Raw genomic sequence first — 15338 nt, 5'->3', positions numbered from 1 at the left:
CACTATGGGGTTCTTCAAGAAACTGTCTGAGAGGTTCCCTCTTAACTGATCTTCTCAGTCTACTCAACCTCATCTGGCTTAACACATTCCCTTCAGACTCCACGCACACCTATTCCCATATGGATCTCTATTTGTGCACTGCCCAACTTGCTGTCGTCTCTAGTGATCCATTCTTTCTGACATGTTCTCGAGCAACCACTTACCATGTGATATCCGTCTGCTAACTCCTATCCCACCTGCATTTAAACCCAACTGCCAGCTTTCTAAGGCTGAGTGCAGGTTTTACTCCTCCAAGGCTGCCTTTGACAAACAACATTTCCCCAGTTGTGATGACTATGTAGAGTATCTTATGAATGTTATCCTTAGTACTGCAGAATATTCCACACTGCACACTTCATCTTCCCAGTCCCCTGGTTGACTGAGGCATACCCCGACATGATTTGTGTGTGGAGAAGTGTTCTCCATGATTTTAACTGTCATGGAACAACGGTGAACTGTATTTGTTATAAACAACTGTGTGTGCAGTGGCGTCGCATTCTTCGGGATAGCAAAAAAGCTAGCTGATTTCGTTTGCTAGTTCTTGCAGCCATTCCACTCCCCCTTCCACTGTGGGGGGCAACCTTTGTAGGCTCTCTGGGACCAGGTTCCACTCCCTAATTTCCAGTCTGACCATTGTAGATGACATCATTGTGAACCCTATTGCTATCTCCAACATCTAGGGTCAATATTTTGCAGAGATTTTGAGCTCCACCCACTATCACCCCTACTTCCTCCCTCGGCAACAAGTGGAGTAGGCTCAGGTTATATCCTTCTCCTCTCAGAATCTTGAATGTTACAATGGTCCCTTTACTATGAGGGAGCTAGCCATACTTTCACTTCATCCTATTCTTCTACCCCAGGGCCAGACAGTGTTCACATCCAGATGTTGCAGCAGCTTTATCTTGCAGGCAAGCACTTTCTCCTTCATACTTAAAATCACATTTAGACAGATGGCATGTTTTCCACGTGCTGGTGTGAAACCACTGTCATACCCATACCTAAGACGATAAGGACAAACACCTTCCTTCTAGCTCCCTTCCCATTTCCCTCACCAGCTGTGTTTGCATGGTGATGGAGCATATGATTCATGGCCAGCTGTTATGGTGGCATGAGTCTCACAGTCTTCCAACCACTGCACACTGTGGATTTCGAGCATTCGATTCTGCAGTTCACCATCTTGTCACTTTACCAACCAAAGTTATGAAACGTTTTCTGCGGAAATATCAGACTGTAGCCATGTTTTTTGATTTGGAGAAAGCCTACAACACTCCAGTATGGGGTATGTCCTTCTCTGTTACCTCCCGGAGTTAGCTTTTGGCTACTGCTCCAGCAGCCTAACTTCACGCCCCAGCCACGTTACCAATGGGTAAAGGTGGTGAACTTAGCTTCATGTGGCGGCTCGTGCTCATCATGGACTTCTTCATTCACTTCTTAGGAACACTACTCCAGATTCTCTCTATCCCTGTAAGTTTCTCGACACTCAATTTAGCGATAGAACCTTCGTGTACATGTTCTCTAAGACTGACGCCGTCATTTGCACCGAGCATTTTCAGTATCAGCTTCCAGAACGCTGCTGGATTTCTACAGCAGATCTCTTGGCCCTCTATTAGGCCACCCAGTACATCCAGCAACACAGGCTTTTTAAATGCGTCATTTGTTCCAGTTCTCACAGTACCCTTCAGAGCTTATGTGTGCTGCACAGAGTCCATCGGTTAGTGCAACGGGCCCAAGAAAGCTTCCACTTGCTCACTGTTGAGGGAGCCACTTTAATGTTCATGCGCATTCTCGATCATGTTGGTCTGATTGGAAATGAGGCTGGTGCCAAAGATGCAGTCCTCCTACCTCAGCTTGCTAGCTCTTCCATTCCTTCAGGTGATCTATGCATTGCCATCTGTCAGCAGAAGGTGTCACTTTGGAATCACCACTGGTCGTCTCTTCACGGGACCAAGATCTTTGGAATTAAACCTCACCCATCAGCTAGACCGACTTGCCGTTGGGGACAGCTCGGCTCGAAACGAGACCAACCAATAGAATTTCAAGGTGGCTAGAGCCAATAGGATTGCTTCGCTTTGGATGAACCTGGCGTGAACAACTTTATCTTTGGTGTTTACATGTCATCTTCAATAACATGGACTGCATACGCGCCAATCTTTTGAGATAGTTATTCGTTTTCTCATTTATAGCTGAAATTTGTCATTAATTTTAACAATAAATAGTCTTGTCATGTTGCCTTTTCACATGTAGATGGACAGTTAACATAGTTACTGCGAAATTCCTTATGTTAGTACGATAGTTACCGTTTTTACATGCGGCCAAGTGAAACGTGTTGACAACTCTTTTTACCAGCAACAAAATTACGCATCATCAGTAAATACCTGTTTTCCTTGCACTGACAGTCTTTTAGTGGTACGATTACTTAGGAGAGGAAGACAAAATACCTGTTTGGCAACAGCTTTTTGACGATTTTTCAACTATACTAGTGAAATGTTTCGTTACTTTTTTATAAGAAGTGCAATGGTGTATTTTGTCACTGCTGTTATTTTTGTGAAAAAAGGGAGGTAAACATAACGTGGTTCATATTGTCAATGTTGTTGTGGTCTTCAGTCCTGAGATTGGTTTGATGCAGCTCTCCACGCTAATCTATCCTGTGCAAGCTCCTTCATCTCCCAGTACCTACTGCAACCTACATCCTTCTGAATCTGCTTAGCGTATTCATCTCTTGGTCTCCCTCTCTCTTGGTCTCCCTCTACGATTTTTACCCTCCAATGCTAAATTTGTGATCCCTTGATGCCTCAGGACATGTCCTACCAACCGATCCCTTCTTCTAGTCAAGTTGTGCCACAAACTTCTCCCCAATCCTATTCAATACCTCCTCATTAGTTACGTGATCCACCCACCTAATCTTCAACATTCTTCTGTTAATATGCGTGTGCTTATTGTGCTGGAACATTCACGTATTGTTTAGATCCACTGATATTTTTGTAACTTGTAGCACTTAGTTTAATGAATATCTGTCTTGACGAACTTTGTTGCTTGCTACAATTATGTGTTTATTTTGTTATTAAATGATCATTTATCTTATAACAAAAAAATGGCAGTGTATATGCCGCGAAAAAATCACATAAAGCTGGTAGAAAAATAATTTGTAACATTGTAATATAAAATTCCTTTGAACGTTTCAGTTTAGTTTCATGTGGATTTATTCAAAGCCATCCACTTCTGCAACTTTTTCGATATCCCTCTAGATTGGTAATAAAGTTATTCCTGTGACAAACTTAACTCATTATGTTGTATGCAGTGTCAGCACGTATCACAAGAAACAATTTTGTACACAACAGAGAATGGACTTTGAGATTAAGGTGTTCGACTCTGGTTTGTTCCGTAATTTTCGCACTTTAGACATGTTTTAATTCTCATTATATTTGGGCCTAGTGAAAGTGGTTAAGATTTTACACGTAAAGGGTGTAAAGCAAAGTTGTCCCGTTCCCTAACTGTAGCGTCACACACATGTACTGCATGTAATATTTAGTGGCTTTTGTTCTCTAAGTGTTACAATTAGTGCAGCAAACTGGCTGGGATATGGCATGTTCCATGGTAGGTTAACATAAGTAGGGTCAAGGCACCACTGACGGCCCGATTAAGGACAATTGCTATACAAATTAGTTTACAGATTACTTCAGTAATTCTGTAGTTTCAAATTCTGTGGGGAGCGAGTGTTCTAAATTATATAACAAAAGCAAACGAAAATATTGAAAATGAAATGGCACATTTCCCCAATTTTTGCCATGTTAAACCTCACTATGGCCAGACATTTCCTTGCTTTTGGCCGCTACCTATTATAATGAAACTGAGGCTTTACATAATTTCAGAATCTATTTGCAGAAAAGTAATTTATTCTTTGTACAAACATCAGGGTGGCCACCAAATTTGAATTTTCAAATTCAATGTTGTCATGTATTATATTTACTGTATGGGTTTAGGCATACATACTACACTGGAAAGAACAAATTGTTTGTTTTAAAATTATATGATGTCCGATATGAACCATGTCAAGATGTACACCACATACAGCATGACTGACCAAGTGGAGTGATCATCTGAAGGATAGTGCACATCAAAATGTCACATGGCTGCATTTATGCAACACTGTCTGTTTGTTTAAGCCAGATATATTAGGGTCAACTGAAGGGTTAAATGGCCAGTACATGAAAATAGTGACGCAGAACAGAGAGATTAAAATCCACAGTCACATCTCATGGATTAATGATGGTAGAATGTTACAGTTAATCTTGAAAGAAAACTTGAAGTTTCTCATTGAATTTTGTTAAGGTATTCATAATCTTACATTGATTTGTTTACAAAAAAAATTCCTTTTGCAGCAAATTATCATTACACCTACACTATGCAATATGAAGTTACACAACTGTGTATTAGCTATATTTGAATAAACTGTGGCGACTCATCAATGATTACTTGGTGATGTGACAGTTTGAATGTTTGTCAGGAAAGCTGATTTTTCATCCCATCAAGCCTGTTGAGACAAGTGATAAAGTGTGTGTAACAGGTACAACATACACCCTGCATATCCCTGCCCATCTGCATTAGCTTCCCTGCATGTTTGACTTTGAGCGACCATTCTGTAGCACACTTACCAATGTATACTTTCTCAAACATCAATTTCTGACATAATTTTAGGTGCTTCAGCTGACACTTTTGTTTTCAGGGATTGTAACACATTAATTTTAGATTTCATTCCTTTTCTGGATAATTTTTGTCCTTGTTGTTTTTCAGTTTCACTTAGTTGCTTCTTTTGTCATCTATGTACAAGCAACTTGGATTACACATAGACAGAATTAAACTTCTGTTGATTTTAAAATTGTCAACACTGTGCAAGCATTATGAGCAAGAATACTTTTCACTCTAACTCTCAACAATACACTCAGAAACTTCCTGACAGATTAAAACTGTGTGCCAGACCAAGACTCGAACTCGGGCAAGTGCTCTCTTATCTGAACTACCTGTGTACAACTCAAACCCCAACCTCATTTCTGCCAGTACATCACTGCCTACTCAAGTTTGAGTCTAGCTCTGGCACACATTCTCAATCTGACAGGAAGTTTCATATCAGCGCACACGCTGCTACAGAGTGAGCATCAATTCTGGAAATACATTCAGTTTATTGAAAAACCTCTTTCTACAACAGCATTTCCAGGCAAAGTACTGACATTTTAAGAAATTCTACAAAATTACAACATTCTTTTGTGGCAATGTAATGAGGTTCATCCAACCAAGTTTCACTTATTTTGAAAAATGCCAATTTTTTTTCTTTTTGAATATGAGCATCGTTACAAATATTGACAAATTGTTGTTTGACACAAACACAAATTTTCACCAGAAAGAGAATTTAAAGTCATAATGTCAATCTTTATACAGCTGTTTCTTGATTTAATGCTGCTGATAGGTCCAAACATGAAATTGCATGAGTAGGTTTATATTTCAGTGGTTCGCCTTCAAGTAGCTTTTGTATTATACCAATAATACAGGAATACATTTCTTCTTTTAGCCTCAAGATGTCAGTCAGTCAAGTCCTTAACTTTCTTTTGGTACCTTTGCAGCGAAATCCAAAATACACGAAGCATTGTGCAGTGATCAGATTCTTAACATTCTTCATGTCAGCCTACATGAGGGATTTTCCGATTATGCAAAATGTCTGAACTGACAACTTGCTGCATTGATCAGGTGGTACAAGTGAACAACTCATTACACAAGAAATAAGCCATAGGTACATCAGTTAGAAAATCACATAAAATTTTTTGAAAGGATGTGCTGTCAGTGAAAAAAAAGCCAATTTTTGACCTAAGAATTTGTCTCCAACTGTTAAGATAGAGTTTTCAAACACTCTGAATCAGGTAAGAGTTTAATTCTAAGCCAATTGAGAAATATAAGTTCTTAGATGTGGGAGAATTTAAAAGCTAGTTGGGCCACATTTACAATCCATTTTGTGCCACAGAATTGCAAAGGAAAACCTGAAGACACTATATATTCTGTATATTGACACCTTCGCGTAGGCAAATCGTGAAACACACAATACAAGGCTCTGAAAATAGTGGTCTTTCCTAATTTGTTTGTGACACTCCAGTTTTAAAAGTGCAATGAACTATATGCATGTTACAACCACCTAACTGCAAGAGTTTCATGTTACCAGAAATTTATTTTGCTTCATTATTCAAAAACTTCCAAGCTGGAAAATTTTAGAAATATTCTGCAAATTAAAAGGTCCTTTCAAAGCATAGGCTCTTTGATTCTGTCTTTATTCAATGCCAAAGTATCAGGTCGAGATCAGCAACTTATTTCAAATCCCAAAAACTAACATGGATGTCCATTCATTTGTGGTTTTATTTTTGTATGGCGTCGGTGCTGTATACAGTCTGACATAAGTAATGTGTGGCTGTTGGCCACATAATTTTATGAAGCTGCTCACGTTTGTTGAATGAAACTACTCAAAATAAAGAAAAATTATATGTAACTTGTGGCTGGTCTACAATTTCAATATCCAACAGTCGCTGGTTCCCTGCAGATGATGCTTGCTTTTGCTAACATGAAATTGCGTTCACAGCTTACACTGCCAATGCAGTCACTCATACGAATTGTCTCTCATTATTACCTGTTACTTGGCACACTTAAACATTGCAACACGTAAGATACACCAGGGTCATCAGGACACATTTACATTTTGAGTATGTTATGGGAAAAAATTAAACAGTTGATTGGAATTTAAATATTAAATTTTTAATTATGATTTATTAATACAATTTTAAGACTACATTCATAATTTGTCATCATATCTTATACTTTATGAAGTAATACAGTGACGTACAAAACATACAGAACGTGAAAAAAAAGTTTTCAAATATTCTACACATCAGCTACAAATATTAAGATACACAATTGAAACTTCATATATAAACAGAAAATAGATTTTAAATCAAAATTATAAACCAAAACAAAAGATTAAATTCAGTACAAAAGTTTCTGCAGGCATAACTTACAAGAAAATTTTACTGTAACTTTTAGCTGAATGTACAGCAATTATAAAAATATTTCACAGTATCATGAATTGCAATAAAATCTTAGTTTTTGAAAATTAAGTTTCTTTCCAGTCAGTTTCAGAAACTTGATTCATCCAAACTTCCAAAACTGTTCGCACACAGAACAATGGAACTTCCAAACACATTGGTGCTCGACATCTGGCACATGATTTAGTTTATCTGTGAGTTTCCTGGCATCACAGGTTGCTGAAACATCAAATTGAGGGCAAAATAATAGACATTTCAAGGGTATAGTTGCTCCAAAATTCAGTCTACCAGTGCCGTTTATAGCATACAACCAATCCAGTTCTTCACACACTTATCTAAAAGCCCCCCAAAAATAATAAAAAAAACAATTATCTTGATTTACGTATTGTCAGTTACTTTTGAGACAGAATTTTGCTTTACTTATCTGGCAATGGTGTAGTCTTTTTTCAATGGTTCTGAGTACTATCTCTGAAATAATTTCATTGTTGAAAAGCAGTTCCCAAAATGAAAGTGTCCTTTTGTTTAGCTGTATGCAATGTCAAAAGGCTACATAGTAGGCAACATAGTGTTAAGTACTTGAACAAGGTGAAACAGATCAATATAGAGAATTTGCCCTCTTATCATATTGTAGTACAAAAATAGTATCTAGAAATAACGGTGCGCAAATATTTTATCTGTTGCTAATTTGACATGTCCTGACCTCTTCTATAAAGCTTTTAAGTATACCAACATTTCCATTCAGACAATGGATCCAAATCACACCATATCTCTTCTGCCAGGTATTATTTCCAATCCACAGCATCACAAAGAGGTAAAATAAAAATTAGCATAGTGTAGAATACATTGTTTGTGCAGTTCTATTTCTTTCTCAGTGAAAACAAACAAATTGTGCTTAATTTTGAATGATACATCCTTAAATAATATGCTTGAACATGTTGCTGAATATAATTGATTTATTTAGTATGTGCTTAAACATTACTACTATTAACTATTTACTTCTATGGGACACAGCAGGTGACAATTTTTGTAAAGTCATACAATGTAGACTTTCATGGCCAACATTTTCTTGAGTCAAAATTTCCAGGTTAAAAGGCCATGGTTGATGTATAAAATTACTTCTTCCTGACGTTTCATCTCTAACTGCGGGAGACATCTTCTGAGGTAGAATGGAAGCTACAATTGTACCTCTGAAGATGTCTCCCGCACTTGGAGTAGTAGTTTTATACACTGACCACAGCCTTTCAACCCATAAACTATACCTCAAGAATTCTTGTAAGGTTAGTATTATCTGATGGAAACTATAAATAAGTTGTTACCATGAACAGTGCAGTGAGCTTATTCAGTTTCAAAAGTTACCTGTCTAAGAGAAATCAGCATAAGACATAAGACTCATTGCACCTCAAATGTAGAGAAAACCATAATTTAAATACTGATCATCCTGATCTGGAAATGTAATACTGTCAAGTATAACCTTTGGATGTTTGTTAACTTTGCAGGTGAGACTAACACAGGGGATGGGATGATGGTTTACACTATATGTTGCGAAGGAAAAAAAAGACACCATTTTATCCAACTGTCAACATCCCACAGCAATCAGTCGAGCAATGGAAGTTTGTCAGTTCCAGATGGGTTAATCTCAGTTTTTACTTTGGTGATTTATTTGTTTTTAAAGATCACATTTATTGACATATTTTTGGCAGTAAATAAAATACTTAAAAGTCACTGCCCAGTTTGGTGCTCTCCTGACATGCACTGGGCACAGACACACAATGGTAGCTCTAGTACCTTATGTGTATTGAAAGTGTAATCAAGTATATTTCACAAGCCAGTGGTGAAAACTGCAAACAGTTTGGAACTAGTAAGGAATGTTGGGCTAAGACTTTATTAATTTTAGACACAATTAATGATTAGTAAAGATTATTGTGGCACAATGTGTAACGTCACATGACATTTACAAGCCAAATGTAACTAATCCTATTACAAAACAGTAGTTATGCTTCAATATGGAACAGTAAGTGGGCAGTGGATAATGTGTGTTCAAAACAATGAACAATTTGTGAGTTCCTTCTGAAGTACTGGAAATACCATAAGAAATTGTGTGAAAAGATAATCTTAGACTACAGGATTCAAGAGCAACCACATTAATGGACCTTTGGATTAGAAATTTAGGTAATACAGTTGCTCTGAAAATCACAGTAGAGATGAGATGCACAGAAGCCTCAACGTAACCAATACTAAGAACAAAAAGTTAGGCCCAAATACAATCAAGTGTGCACACTATCAAATAATTATTTGTAGGACATATTGAGAATCTGTCAACTTGACACACTCATCTTCACGAATACTACAGTGTCTATTGGTGGCCACTGTCGTACCAGGAAGCGTGGTGTAATCTTATGGCACTTTAATTCTCCGACTCGTCACAGGACAAGTAACTTATTAACTTATTGCTGCGCATTAGCTGGTGCACTCATGCTCCTTGTGGCATGACAATGAGGAAACAAGAAGATATCACATTTATATGGGTTAAACTTTACTTACGGCTTAGGCGCCCTCGTGTGGTGATGTTGGCAACGACCGTGCAGTGCTGGAAATTATTCTCTAATATTTCATTTCTTGTAAGCACTTTTTCTAAATGTTCGCTTTACTAAGATAATTAATTTACTGAGCAGATGCGGGTACATGCAAGAACACGTCAACCATAGAGTAGGAACAGGATTAATTATTTATTTCATGGTTGGTCGCTGTTGACATCAGCACAGCACGCCACCTGAACCGCAAGTAAAATTTTACCATTATATGTAACTGAAAGGGTGAAACGGCTAACAACGAAACAGGCATCCAAAGTTAGGAGGAAATTTCCCTAAATTCTCAAAAGAAGCATTCTGGCTATTAGTCTGGAGGGAGTTTCAAAAATAGTGAAAAAATGAACCTGTGTTGTTAGATTAGGAATTGACTGTCACACCAACGAATGGAAGTCTAGTATGTTAAGAACCGCACATCCACACTCTCATTGGAAAACTTTTAGTCTCATCACATACAGTACGAGCCTGTTACACTCCTGAACACAGAACAAAGAGATAATCAATGCATAAAGTAACTACCATATCCCCCAACAATCAATCCTCATGTAAGGTCTACTAATAGCATTTAAAGAGTTCACTGCATACCTTTGCAGCTAGCAGAACTAAACTTTGATTATTTTAGCTAAAAATATCTTGGCTAACTGTGTTGAAATAAATTTTTTTAAAACCTTTCCAAACAGCAAAAATGTTGCGAGCACATATCAGGTGCTGAAAAGTGGTGTGAAGGGGAAAAAAATTTCAAAAACTAATGTTTATAATTTGTGAGGGCAGTAGGAAGCCATTAAACTAGCATTATGTCATTTAGCTACTCACAAGTTTCAAATATTAGCAATTAACACATTCGCTGTTGGCTTATGCATGTGCTATTAACTTGTAATAAGTGTCAATTGCAGAATATGTTAAGCATTGAATCAAGAGTAAACAGAATATTGTGTTGCTGGTCACTGCTTCAACTTACAGAGACAGTCTTCACAAAGAGTACATTTTTAGACATCTGAGCGGCATGGGAGAGAATTATGGAGAAAAACACTCATACAAAGTGAGTTCACAATCTTGCCTATATACCGTATGGCACATTCCATCTATCACAGCCATGCTGTCTCACAACCAACCTGTGTTTTAAAAATCTATTTATAGTGAGTCATAACTTGAATGAAAATTATAAAAATGTTGGGTATTTTCTATGTTGACAACTTCATTTACTTCAAGCTAAAAAGATTGTTCAACTAATCAAACTTTTGAAATTATGCTCTAAAGGCTGAAGATGTCAATATCTAGTGGTGGTTATATCATACTGAGTGCTGACTACCACACTGCATTGTCTTATTTAGCCTTTTCATTTGGTGTTCACTGCATCTGACACTTTCTCCTCAGTGAGCAAGGTAAGATTATCTGAATTTAAGTTTAGTGAGGAGTAAAATAAAGTGTGTATGATATTATTATAAGGAAGACTATGGAGTGAAATTTAGCCTCATTTAAAAACTATTGCTAAATATAATTCTTGGTGTAACTTGCATGTAATGTCCATTAAGGATGTAAACTGTAGTGTTTCTTATGGATTAAGGTGAAAGAGTTTACGTCCTATCTGCAGTGATTCAAAAGTTACAGCATTTTTTAATTTTCCTAGTGAAGTGTACTTCATGTGCGAGGTGTACTGGGACACGTGAACAAATCGCCAGTGCAGACAACATGATTCACAACAAGGATGTATGTGATCCTGATACAGTTTAATTCGTAACCAAGACAATTGCCTATGCCTGTAATGTGAAATATTGGCCATAACATCATCAATACAGAAAGAATGTATCACACTATTATATAGCTATATTTGTACTAATATATTTTGTGAAGAAAAACCAGTCCGACAAGTGGTAAAAAAATTTCAATTAAACAAAAGGACACTTGTCTTTGGTATAAATCAGAAATGAAATGTCATAAGGAAGGTTGTAGTTGACAAGCAAAATTTCAGATCAGAAAGGATCCACAAATACTGCCTGAATTTATAATACCATTCCATAGCCGTGTTGCAGAACATGCGCTGTAGTAAGGGAAGGCACTGATACCATCTTATCCTGCCCTGTCACTGGTTTAAATGTGGGAGAACAGCACCTGCAATCAGCATTTAAAACCAAATTGCTATAAATAACTTACAAGGGACTAGCATAAAGCTGGAATAACATTTTATAATAAAGAGATGCACTAATGCCTGAATTCATAAAATCACCATTTGTTGAGCTATGTAACAACACACGCACTGTACCGATGGATGGATGTGGTACCACCACAGCCTGTTTTGGTATTGGTTGAATTGTGGAAGTTGAGCCTGCAGGCAGAAATGCAAACTAAGTTACAGTAAGTAATTTATAAGGAGCTGTGACAAAAATAAAGAATGGCATAACACAGAGGTGCACTAATATCTTGATTCATAGTACTCACTATTCCTCGGGCTGTGTTTCAGCACATACGATGTAGCGAGAGACGGACTAGATACCACCTCAGCCTGTTTTGCTATTGGCTGAATCATGGGAGTTGAGCCTGCAAGCAGAATTGCAAACCGGATTGCTGTAACTTACAAGGAACTATGGCATAAAACTAGAATGATATTTTATAACAAAAAGGTACATTAATACCTGGATTTATAATACTCACGATTCGTCGGGCTGTGCTGTAGGGCACATGCTGTAATGGGGAATGGACCTGCTACACCCTCTGTATTTTTTATTGTTGGTTGCTTTTTAACAGCTGAACCTGCAAACAGTATATTGTATCAGATTGCTGACATTAACAGATAATAGAGCACTGGTTAAGTTCTACTTATAGCTCAGGCGGCGTGGTGCTGTGATACTGGCAATGACCGTTTATTTATTCTGTATATTTTGTTTCTTGTAAATACTTGTTCTAAATGTTTGCTTTACAAGGATAATTAAATTACTGAGCAAACAAGGGTACATACGAGAACCTGACAACTAGAGAACAGGAACAGCATTAATTATTTACTTCATAATTGATCATTGCCATCAGCAGCACACTATGCCACTTGAGTCATACGTAGAATTTTACCAGACTGCTTCATTACAAGCATTTTTTGCTGCAGGGATGTACGTTGTTGGGAGGGGAAGGGGGCGGGGGCACTAGTAACATACCTTTTCCCACAAGTGCATCTTCTTTGTCTGCCAGTAGAGATAATTTGATCAAACTGGATTCTTCTGAATTTGGTAGCACCAGGGATGCATTATTACTCCTTTTGTTTTTCTTTGTAGAGTACAGTCTACGTTGAGGTAAAATCTTTTGTGATTGTTTCCTTTCTATCTGCAGCGGTGCCTGTTTTTGCTGCAACATTCCGACAGCTACAGTTGCCTTTAGTGACGATAACATTTTTTTAGCAGTTTCTAAGTCATTTGAGGTCAGCTCAGATACAATACCAGAAAACTCTGCGATAAGTTCCCTTCTTTGGACTGACAAAGGTACAGAATCATTAACACTTTTTTTCGTTACCTCCGCTACTATTTCTGTTTTCTCGTCTACAACAGAAATATCTTCACTCTCAGTAAGTGTAACTTCAATATTTCTTAGGTGTTCAGAAAGTTGCTGCTTTAACTGAATCTGGCAAACACTATGTATGTGCTTGCACATATTCCATTTGATGGTATAGTCAATACATGTACAAGAATACCTATGAATGCAAGCCCTGCATTTAATGCACATCACTCTGCAGTTGCACTGAAAGTCATTATCATATACAAAATAATCTGTTGACCTTCTTGAAGAAGAACGCACTTTCCAACCAGAAAACTCCATAGTAATGAAGTCCTCCTTAATATTATTCCCTGATTTATGCCGAAGCCGAATGTCCTTAAGTTTACTCGTCAGTTTACCTTTATTTAGCACAATAAGCCTGTCAAACAGCTTGTGCTTCACAAATGACATCAATGCAAAAATAGCTTTGTCCAAACGCTTGACACATTTACTACCTAGATATATATATTTAATAGTGCGATGCATTCTTTCTATATGCATGTTGGTATTGATTCCAGCATTCAATCTATGGCAATATGCCCAAGAATTTGCATTCCCAACATAGTTGTCTCGGAAGTATGTGGCAAATTGAACTGTATCAGGATCACATTCCAATCTCTCTAACACAATATTTAACATCTCATCAAATGAATCTACATCCTGCTCATGCATCAAAGTTCTGATTTGCTTGTATACTTCACCTTGTTTTTCTACACCTTGAATCTTACATTTGATATTCTTCCTCCAACATCTATCAACATGCCATGTACAATAAAGTCGCATAGATGGAGCTGCCATGACATCATTCCATGCAATAAAGAAAGACTCGGCCAAATCCGACATAAAAACATTTGGCGAAATTGGTCCAACCTGCCTCTTTATGTGCTGGAAAAATATGGACAGCATCTGGGAGTCATTCCTGTTAGATATTAGAAACGCGCATGGAAACCCTTGTCTTAGATCGTCTAGCACTAGTAGAGTTATAAGTTCAAAATTATATCCATTAAGACCATGTGTCCCATCAACACAAACGCAGTCGTTCCCATATTTCTTTAATATCTCGCCTTGTTCATAATTATCAATGCAAAATCAGAGCGCTTTAATTGTGGGTACGAATCAAGGACTACATCCTGTGGTTTATAGAAAAGCACACAAGGACTGTCTCCACCATTTACTTCATTTACCCATGCTTCTACACTTATTGCATCATTATGGTGTCTTACTGACTTGAAGGACAAATTATAAGACTGATCTATATTATGTAGATCCTGTCTCGTAATCAAACGTATCCTTTCCAAGTTCGAATCTACAACTGTATCTCGAATTTTGTCTAATATGACAGAGAATGGTATGCCACTTGCTATATCTGCAGCAATACTTTCCCTTTCTCTTTTTGTTAGTTGCAGATGGCATAACTCGGATTTGTGGCCAACATGGGTTGAAACATATTTCACACAGCAGGTTCCATTCTTTTTCATATCTACTCTCATCTTAGCAGGGCACAGTGCATCAATCTTACTACTACCTTGCAATTTAAGACATCGCACGTTTTTTCCTCTAGACACAAACTTACCAGACCGGTGACAAATATAAGAAACAACTTCTGAATCAACCTTAGCATGGGAACCACGACGTTTGACGAACTTTGAGAGCGTTGTCTGCTCAGTTTCCTCCTTCCACTTCTGAAATTCATCAGTGGTGCTGAAATGTAATATTTCACATTTCACATCTACCTCATGTGCCGACCGTAAATGTTCAAACAGGCACTTTTCAGAAGTACTTCTTTCATTACACAGGGCGCACACAAACAATTTTTTCTGCTCTATTTGCAGTCCATGAACCTCTAATAGGTGTCTATTCAAATTTCCTTTTTTAGGATAGACTTTATCACACACATGACACTGAAAAATCATGTTGGACACAAAAATTTCACTGCTTACACGGACAACTCCACAGCACAAAGTAACAGGGCAAAATACACTTATTCCATACGTATCTGCTAACAAAACCGCACGTGTGTGTAACTTTCGAATGAGAAAAATGTCTGCGCCACGGCTCTTTCGAAACGAGCAATCCTATTGGATATCGCTACCCTGAAATGCTATTGGTTATTTTCGTTTCG

The 15338-nt window shown here is 37.6% G+C and overlaps 2 protein-coding genes and 1 long non-coding RNA gene across 3 annotated transcripts; all 3 read right to left on the bottom strand.

The window, feature by feature from the left end:
• Positions 1-7060: 7060 nt before the first annotated feature.
• Positions 7061-11936, bottom strand: LOC124555421. The gene is made up of 3 exons (XR_006968551.1): positions 11925-11936; positions 11710-11809; positions 7061-7334 (listed from the first exon to the last, which is right to left on the bottom strand). It is a non-coding gene; the product is annotated as an uncharacterized LOC124555421 (long non-coding RNA).
• LOC124556142 lies at positions 11936-14122 on the bottom strand. Its single transcript, XM_047130156.1, has 5 exons — positions 12803-14122; positions 12594-12666; positions 12350-12448; positions 12166-12235; positions 11936-12023 (listed from the first exon to the last, which is right to left on the bottom strand). Exons 1-5 carry the CDS (start codon positions 14120-14122, stop codon positions 11936-11938), a joined length of 1650 nt encoding a protein of 549 aa, XP_046986112.1.
• A 146-nt stretch (positions 14123-14268) lies between these two features.
• Positions 14269-15129, bottom strand: LOC124556141. Its single transcript, XM_047130155.1, has one exon. The coding sequence runs from the start codon at positions 15127-15129 to the stop codon at positions 14269-14271; it is 861 nt and encodes a 286-aa protein (XP_046986111.1).
• Positions 15130-15338: the final 209 nt, after the last annotated feature.

The sequence above is a fragment of the Schistocerca americana genome, chromosome X (assembly GCF_021461395.2).
Source record: "Schistocerca americana isolate TAMUIC-IGC-003095 chromosome X, iqSchAmer2.1, whole genome shotgun sequence".
Classification (NCBI taxonomy): Eukaryota; Metazoa; Arthropoda; class Insecta; order Orthoptera; family Acrididae; genus Schistocerca; species Schistocerca americana.
This window is presented reverse-complemented; position numbering and strand designations above follow the sequence as displayed.

Excerpts from the sequence above, each read along its gene's own strand:
- LOC124556142 (XM_047130156.1), bottom strand. The coding sequence starts at position 14,122 with ATGCTGTCCATATTTTTCCAGCACATAAAGAGGCAGGTTGGACCAATT. Across the intron at positions 12,667-12,802 it reads CCCCTTCCCCTCCCAACAAC|TTGTCAGGTTCTCGTATGTA; the intron begins GTACATCCCTGC and ends CCTGTTCTCTAG. Across the intron at positions 12,236-12,349 it reads ACAGCACAGCCCGACGAATC|GCTCAACTCCCATGATTCAG; the intron begins GTGAGTATTATA and ends TTCTGCTTGCAG.
- LOC124556141 (XM_047130155.1), bottom strand. The coding sequence starts at position 15,129 with ATGATTTTTCAGTGTCATGTGTGTGATAAAGTCTATCCTAAAAAAGGA.